Genomic DNA, 8,948 nt, shown 5'->3' with positions numbered 1-8,948 from the left:
ATATATATATATATATATATATATATATATATGAGAAAATAGCCCTAAATGACTGTTTTTCTTCCCCCTCACCTGTACGTTTATCTCCTGTTGCAGAGGTCCGGACACTACGACTTCTTCCTGCTCAGGCAAAAGATCAGGTGTCAGGTGGAGGCGGGTACTCGATGTGATTTTCATCCAGCAGGGATGGGTGGATCATATTTAATGCCATTTCGCCCATTCCTGACACAATGTACTGATGACCAATCATTACAGCTGTGGAAACAAAACGACACCGTTACTTTTCCACATCTTGTTTATGGAATGTGTGTGAATATAAATATCCCATGCAGTGTTGCCACTAACCCATATGAGTGAAGAGAGGTGCCCTGTTTACAATATGAACTTTTGTGGCATTCACCGGCAGTGTGAGAAAAGTGGTGTACTCTGAAACAGAAAGCCTGACTGGTAACTTCTGCAGACTTAAATGACTTAATTATTTGGTTATTTTTCCAGTAAACTATGTTTACAATGTTTTTAGTCACCTCTGGCCTGGCCACTGTTGTAGGAGTCAGATATCAGACTGCAGGTTGTTCCATCACCACCACACACCCCACAAACATCCTGCACTTTTTCAGAGTGCAGTACACCATCACAGCCAAACAACTAATCAGACACAAAAAGAAAAATATTGATTATAAAGTGCAAAGAGAGAGTAAGACTAAATCTTCCTCCTGACATAATTAGCCTTCCTTACCTGACATCTGCCTCTCAGACAGGCAGCCGTGGTGCCAAAAGGAGACGGGTTGTCTGACTCACAGCGTGTCCCATCCGTAAAGTGAGAGCCACGACTCACAATGAAGTTTTCTCCATCTGATTGGCACATATATCTGCACTGCTCGTCTCCTGTCCATGTCCGAAAAGCACAAAAGTGTTGCAAATGCGGCATTATTGTTACATGACAAGTCAAAGGGACATTACAAGTTAATGAACATCACATTGTTATAAACATGCTGGATTATAAGCCAAAGGTAATTTCCATCCATTATCCATCAGTGTTTTCTTTAACCCCACCTTTTGTAAAGCCAAGAGCAGGGATCCATGTGTAGAAGGAGGCAGTGTCTGGTTGTAGGTAGAGGGGTTGGATGTCAGTTTGGGAACACTGCTCTGCCATGAAATCCCACTGAGTGTGTTCACAAGGCTATGGCAACATGGGTGGGAAGAAAGAGAACCTTTCTTTATCTACTTTCCATCCCCTTTGAGCCCAAAGCATTGCAGTAAATTGAAATTCAGCTAACAATGCCCCAAGCTTAGCCTACCTTTTAAATGACTTCATTTCCTTTATTTCTAATTTAGTTACGCAAGGCCTGAATTTTGAGGATTCTTATAGAAACACCGGCTCTGAGCTTCTTACAAATAAAAAGATCAAAACCAAGACAATTTAGTGTATAACGTTCCGCTGAGTGAATGATATCGAGGCCAACTATAAACATAACCAAACAAAACTAACCTGCTGGTGACAAAGTTCAGCCTCAATATCTGGACCCTTGCATTCATTCCCGCCAAAGGCAGGTCTGCAAATTAGACATGACATTTTTCAGCTAAACGGATTTTACCAAGATGATTTTTGACAACTGTATGATGCCTGTTACCTTGGATTGTTGCACTGACGTGTGCGGAGAGTAACTCCACCACCACATGTCCTTGAGCAGGAGGAAAACTCAGACCAGCTGGACCAGGAGCCGTGAACCACAACAGAGGTGCCGAGGTCATGTGGGGACACACAACGCCCCTTCAGACACCACTGCAAGGAAAGATGAGAAACATGCTACGGCTGAGCTTGTGTAAATAATGACTTGTTTTTGGAAAACGATTGCATCAAAACACTGAAAACACTACCTGATTGGGAGCACATTCTGTCCCATCTAGCAGTGGAACCAGGAGACGTTTGCAGGAGCTGTCATCATTAGGATTAATGTGACATGACAGAACACGACAAACTGGCTGTAAGGAAAAAAGACGAGTAAATATGAATGATCGTAGAATTGGATACATATCATTTTTAATGTGAAATGCCCCATGGCGTTATCAAATTGATATTACAGGTGACATACTAGGTCGGGATTAGTGAAGGAGCAGGCTCTTGCAGTGCTCCCAAAGGCTATACGACATTGGTCATCAACGCCATAATACAGCCCAGGCTTCCAGTCTTGTAGGGAGCCTCCCAGTGCTGGCAAATCTTTTACACATTCTGCTCTCCCTTCACTGGAAACACCAAAGCATGCAACATCTCAGTTCTTATATTATATCAATCAGTGTTTAATATATAAAAAAGCTAATTGAATGAAACCCCTTAAAAATATCTATCTGTTCTGACAACAGGAAAACATTAAGAAACAACCCGGTTGTGTGATTAATGAAAGGCATTTTCCTGCACAGTCGCTCTGAGCAGGTTGGCCCACCTGAAGAATGTGAGAAGCTGCTGTCTACTGCAGGGGGACCAGGTCAGATCCACACTGTTGTAGCCTCCATCAGCAGCCATCATGAAACCAGTCCTGCTGCAGGTGTTTCCAACCCCATCGTGGTTGATGCCAAAACTAAATGCAAAGAAATCAAGTTTACAGTATATTAAAGCTGCTATATTGCAATACACTTTAATTCTGGCTCTGTTAAAAGAGTTTTTTCTGCTTAATTACAATGCAGAATTGAAAAAAATTGTGAATTTAGAAGCCTTTCATTTTTCATGTGAAATGTCATTTGCCTCTGTAAAATTAAAGTCCCATACTGCCCTGCTTTAAATATTAGATTTGGGCGGCTGTAGCTCAGGGAGGAACAGTCGTCTTTCAACTGGAAAGTATCGAGGTCGATTCCAGACTTCCTCTGACTACATGCCAAAATGTCCTGGGGCAAGACACTGAACCCCAAGCTGCCCCCAGATGTGCCTATCAGAGTGTGTGTGTGTGACAAGTAGTGTGAAGCGCTTTGAGTGGTCTGCATGACTGGAAAAGTGTTGTCCAAGTCCAAATAAAAGTCAAGTTTACTACATAACTAACATAAACAAGCTGAACATCTTCCTTATGATCAATGGTAAATCATTAAAAAATTTGCATCTTTTGTGTCATTTTGGCACACAGTCAACACTAAACCTTTAAAACAGACTGTAGGCACTGTAGATCTGCTGTCAATCACGTCACTGATTTACCTGTGGCCAAGTTCATGAGCGATGGTGATCCCCAGATCAAATCCTGTGTCCTCTGTAATCACGCAGCTCCATTCACTGGAGCAGGCCCCACCCAGCTGTGCAACCCCCCTCACCTGTTTGTTCCCATCAGGCAGCTCCAGATCATACCTAAATTGTGATGACAAGGGTAAAGCTGTTTATGTATAAATAAAATATGATACATCTACATCCCATGCAGCTAACCAACCTGGTGATATACAGCAGGAGATCAGCATGAAGCGGGTCTGTGTCATTGGATGGGTTAATCCTTCTTCCCCAGTCGCACACACTTCTGAGAGAAGAGGTAATGTTGGTGGACATTTGGATCTCTGGCTGGAAGAGGTGTTACAGTACCAGAACAGGTAAGGCACCACTGATGACACCGATTTAAACTAAATTTAAGTCTGGATCACAGCAGTGCTGAATGCATTTTTCACCACACAAAAAGTGTAGAATCCTCACAGCTTGGGCTTAATGATTATAAATTGAGCCTGAGTTGTAACAGAGGGCCACTTACTTCTGGCTCTGACAGGATGATCATGCGGACCAGGTGCACCCGCATGTTGGCACCCAGGGTCATATCTCTCAGCAGCTCAGAGGCCTGAGTGGAAATTGGAATATCAATCAGATTACTACACTTCATCCTGCTCTGAGAGTGTAATTGGAATGAAGTACCGCAGTGCACTCCAGAGCTGGTTAAGGGAATATTTCAACATGAATTACACAACATCTAAACACATTTTCCCCTCTAATGTGGTGGGGTTTTTTTTTTTAGTCTCATTATTTATTGATCACTCCTTATAGCAGCCAAACAGCATGCATACAGTTTGTTCTACATTCTCATTAATTGCTTTTAAGATAGCTCAGAAGAGCATGTTTTCACCATATGTTTGTCCTCAGACTTACAATATTGAGGTTGGTGAGGACGTATCGCTCTGTATCCTGCTTGTGGACCTGCTGGACGTCCGGTCCCACCACCACCAGCAGTTCCAGATGGGTGATATCAGGCATAAGAGCTGAGCGTTGCAGACGGCGGCTTACTGTGATGAGGAGAAAACACTCATAAAGACTTTAACCAAAGCCTTCCTATAGGCAAGGTAGCTGTTGTTAAGAGAGCAACAAGTATCAGATTATTATACCATAATAAAGGATAGACAGCCGTGACTGTATGTTCTGATGTTGCCATTGACACACATACCTGAAAGGTGGGAACTTGAAGATAAGTCTCCTGGACCGGTAGAAAGATGAACAAATCTCTGGAGGAAACAAACATCTTAAACTCTTCTAAGTAAATGTAAATACTTTAAAAACACATGCATTGTACAGGTTTTCTTAGGTAACTGTCATGTTATTCCAGTAAGCCATAGTTACAGCCCGTTGTACAGGGTTAAGGTTTTTCTAGGGATGATACGCTTAAAGTAAAGAGTTCAATGCACTTTGCAGAAGTCCTGAGCAAAGCAGTCACTCACCTCAGAGATCCTCTCTATCTGCAGCTTTCCACCTACATCTTGAACTGAATATCCCATTAGAGCACTGAAGGCAGGCCACAGGAGCAGCAGACAGAGCAGAGTTATAAAAAACATGTTTCGCCACTTCTTTTGTGTCTCCCTGCTCTGTTTTAACACCAGGGCCATGTGTAATCATCCAGCTCATACAGGACAGAGCCAAGGCAAAGTGTATGAGCAATGTGTGTTTATGTAAACAGTAGGGTCAAAGTTGACATGCGTCACGTGTTTTTGTCAAATCTGGGACCAAGAGGACAGCTCTTATTGGCTGGCATTTTTCAGTCTGTACTATGATTAATATATGTACAGTATTTTCTCTCCTGGCGTCACAGAATAACAGAAATACATGACTTTTTGCAACTGAAATATTTTGATGATGAGATAAAAATCCATTGTAGTGAGTGTGATGATTTTTTTTTCAGAATCCAAATGCCACCTTTAAATTCTCCTGTATTTATATTCAGTCTGAACCCTTCTGCAATCATCCCAAGTCCAAAGCGTTGGTACCAGTTGTAGCCATGAGAGGGCAGACATGATCCTCTGCATAAACAAAACTAAACTGGAGGAAACAGAAGCCCACATGCAGGCTCCTGCAAAAAGAATGTATTGGAATAACATCTCTTATACTCATGAGAGGAATAAAACCAATACTACATTGGTTATTAGAAGGTCAGTGTATTCACATTGGAAACAATAAAACTCAAACTAAGCTATAAATGACAAGCACTCTCTTGGGAGAGGGAGGGGGGATCGTTATAATTATTTTTCTTTGTGGTTTAAGGACTTTCGGATTACTGATTTCTCTCTTTAGACACAATTAACAGCACTTTTTGGGGGGGAAAAAACAAAACACTCAAACTGAAAGAAAAACAAAAAATAAAAAACAATGTGTTGTGCCTATGATTATATAGTTGTCAGATTGTATCCCATCTTTAACTCAGTGTTCAACTTCCAATCCTTAACAGGTTTTTTTGTCACACAAAACCTCCCCTCCTGCTAGATAAAAAAATCATGTATACGTTTAAAAATAACCTAAATATATTCTGATGAACTTACAAATGTTTTCACCATCCTGCCTGACCCTTTAGCTGTTTCTCCTCTGGCTCTACTACATTCCCTTCTTTCCTGAGGGGTATAGTTTATCTCCATTACTCTCGGATTCAGACCTCATCTGCCATTAGTCTTCCAGATATCTGCCTGTTGTCAGTCTGAATTAACAGCTGGTTGTCACAGACATTACACCAGGATTGCTGCTCCATTAAAACCTCAGAGCTACACTGGATTTACCAAGCACAACAGACTGCGATAAGCATTGCTGGATCTTCATACCCATGTGTGTTCACTTTGAGGGGAGGGATTGTATATTTATGATGTCCTAAATTATATATAACAAGCCATATGGGATACTCAAGTGGGCACAGTAGATGACGCCTCGGGAAAATGTTGTTTTGTTGCAGTTTCTGAAGAGAGGAAGAAGCTGTTTGTGCTTTTAGCTTTAACACAGAAAACCGATTATCTCTATTAACCTCAGTAACATTTCATGGCCCTGTTTCTTTTTTTATTGTAAACTCTAGTTACAATCCATGGAATCAAAAGACAGTCGCCAAGCTTTTTGGCTAGATGTTTGGTAAACTAGAATTTTTCATTGGCTCAACCTCAGTTCCAGCTTTTGCGATGCTCTTAAGTAGAGTGGCTCTGATTTGTACATAAAAGGATTCTTGTTCATCTGCTGCTTTGTCATTGTGCCCATCTGTTACAATAACTGTGAGCAAAAACTCGATTCACCTGACACTTTGTGACAGCTCATCACCTCAACCTTTTATTTAACACATGGAAGATGTGCGTTGATGTTACTGCATTTGTTTGAAAGGAAAAATGATTAATGCATATTTAAAAGCTGGCAAGCGAGCACGGAAATGTTGCTTAGGAGGCAACAGTGATGTTTACAATAACCAGATCCTTTGGCTTGACTCTGCTTTTTTTTTTTTTTTTTAAATCTATCTTGCATGTTATCAGTTGCTACTTCAGTCAGACAGTCTTGGCTAAATCTAAGAATTATTTCATGTCGTACTCACTGAAACAGCATTTGCTATTCAAAATAAGTCATATGATTATTTATAAATCTGCCAAAGTGACGTATAAGGTGCAAAATCAAAGCAACAGCTGTGCATAAAGATATAACCTAAATGGATTCATAGCAAGTGTTTTTCAAACAAATGAACACTTTTTGTATTAGTCACCATCTGATTTATTCACATTTAAGTGTCTCCCTCATCAAGTTATGATATAGGAGTGTCAGTAAAGCCAGAAATGTTTCTTCCTGCTAATGAGGTTTTCACTGCCTTCCTGTGTTCGCTCTGCAAATGAAGACGGATGCTGTGTTGATCCTGCATTGTCAGAACTGTAATGGTGACTTTCCAATCTCTAATGTACATACTCAGAGTGCTGAAACTCCCTGGCACTACTGAGCATTCAAATATTTTCCAGGTTGTTGCTTTCTTCCAGCACACGGCAAGCTGTTTTGGCGTATGCCAACAAATCACAGTGATGTGAATATGTTGCAGAGGCATTTAATGATGTCCTCTATGGTGACATTTTCATAATGATGTTATATGGTTTCTGATAAACGGAGGATTATGCAGCCATGGCAGAGAATCCTGTTGAGTGGAAGCTCTTCTGTTATGCATGTTTCAGTGACTGAATGATGAAGAAAGAGAGCAACAGCACTGTTTCTTGCCTCGAATGAGTCTGCAGAGGATGAACCTTCATTTTTCATGCAGTGACAGCCAGATACCAAACAAAAACAAAGTGGGAATCACATACTACACCGACATATTTCTGTGTGGATGTGTCAGTCTCTTAGAGGAGTGTTTCCTCATAAATGAGCGTGGGATGACCTAGAATGTTCTCCTGTGCCTTCTATCAGTGACACAAGCAAAAAATAAAAAGGAATGTAAACTGAGCCCTGAGGAATACACCATTTAAATACACTAAGAAAATAGCTTTGAAATGTGTGTTTTCCACACACCCCCATGTTTAGCATATGGCATGATTGCACCTATATAGTCAGAATCTTTCAAATTAAGATCTATTTTTAACTAAATGCTTGATGGTAAAATGTCTGTCTATTTTTGACCAAAACCTCATCCAGTAGGAATTTTTATGAATCAAACACTTACTCAAGTTTCAACTGCATAAAAGATCAGAATTTTCCCATTAATTTTCCTTCATTTTTTTTTTTTTTACCATAGCCTATTTTGCTTGATTTCAGCCTTCTTTACTCTTTACCAAAGAGACTGCTCTATCTGCAGCTGACTGCAATAAGGGACTGCAGGGGAGGGCACAGAATACTAAACGGGCCAAGCCAGATTTTCGTCCATATTTTGCTCCAGCCATCCAATGAAGACTATAGAATGATCCTGCAGCAGTTGTTAATGAACAAATCCAGTGAGTGAACATCTGTTTACATGCTGCTGATAAGAGCAGAATTTTAATAAGCTGTGCTCGGAAATGTCTGGCTACAAAGTTTGGACTCAGGAATAAGTAAAAAGCAGCTAACTTACAAATGAGGCTCGTGGGAAAATTACCAGTCTTTGCATCATTTGTGTTGCAGCCGAATAAGCAATCAATAGATGTGAGGACAGCAGAACATTAATCTTTTACTTCAATTTGATTATTTGCCCCTTCTGTAAAAATACATAATTACATCTAAAATCACTACCTCTATTACTCTATTCTCTCTTTGTGGCTGTTGTAATTCACATGTAAGTAGTCATAATGGACTAATCAAAAGAGCTTCCTGAGAAAACAGATGTGTGCCATTCGTGTCTCTGATGGGAGCAGTCTTTATGTGTGGGAATATAACTCTAAATATATCATCATGGATGTAGTTGCTGGTCTTATTGACTTTTTTAAAAAACTAAATAGTTTGTGTTCATACATTGTAAAAGAGTAAAAAAGACCAAGGCATTTAACAGACCAGTCTAAAGACCATGTTGAGCTGCATTATGGGAGTTATGTTCTTTACTGAAGGCTAAAAACTAAGATTTGTCATGCTGGACTAAAGAGTGTTTGAGTATAGCTTCTCCAAATTTAGTGAAAGAATTGTTATTCACTACATTTAGATTGTACTTATTATATAAACTCAATAATATAACCACTTCATGGCATAATAACATTAAAAAGCTTATTAGGGACATGTTAATTAGGGCAAAGAGTAAGTCCTTCCAGTTAGTCCAGATAAT

General features: G+C 40.1%; 1 protein-coding gene across 1 annotated transcript in view; it reads right to left on the bottom strand.

Annotated features, from left to right (window-relative positions):
- adamts13 (ADAM metallopeptidase with thrombospondin type 1 motif, 13) overlaps positions 1–4,782 on the bottom strand; it is a gene marked incomplete at both ends in the record, with an annotated part of 8,515 nt that extends 3,733 nt beyond the window's left edge. The window contains 17 exon segments of the mRNA XM_079251704.1: positions 73–156; positions 158–255; positions 346–426; positions 525–645; positions 737–885; positions 1,054–1,180; positions 1,490–1,553; positions 1,632–1,783; positions 1,879–1,983; positions 2,094–2,244; positions 2,442–2,576; positions 3,182–3,328; positions 3,408–3,532; positions 3,717–3,800; positions 4,106–4,239; positions 4,398–4,455; positions 4,669–4,782. Of these exon segments, the coding sequence (XP_079107830.1) occupies positions 73–156; positions 158–255; positions 346–426; positions 525–645; positions 737–885; positions 1,054–1,180; positions 1,490–1,553; positions 1,632–1,783; positions 1,879–1,983; positions 2,094–2,244; positions 2,442–2,576; positions 3,182–3,328; positions 3,408–3,532; positions 3,717–3,800; positions 4,106–4,239; positions 4,398–4,455; positions 4,669–4,782 (1,929 nt within the window).
- Positions 4,783–8,948: the final 4,166 nt, after the last annotated feature.

Source organism: Telmatherina bonti, assembly GCF_933228915.1.
Source record: "Telmatherina bonti genome assembly, chromosome: 13".
Taxonomy (NCBI): Eukaryota; Metazoa; Chordata; class Actinopteri; order Atheriniformes; family Telmatherinidae; genus Telmatherina; species Telmatherina bonti.
The sequence above is the reverse complement of the archived record's forward strand: the minus strand, read 5'-3'. Positions and strand labels throughout refer to the sequence as shown.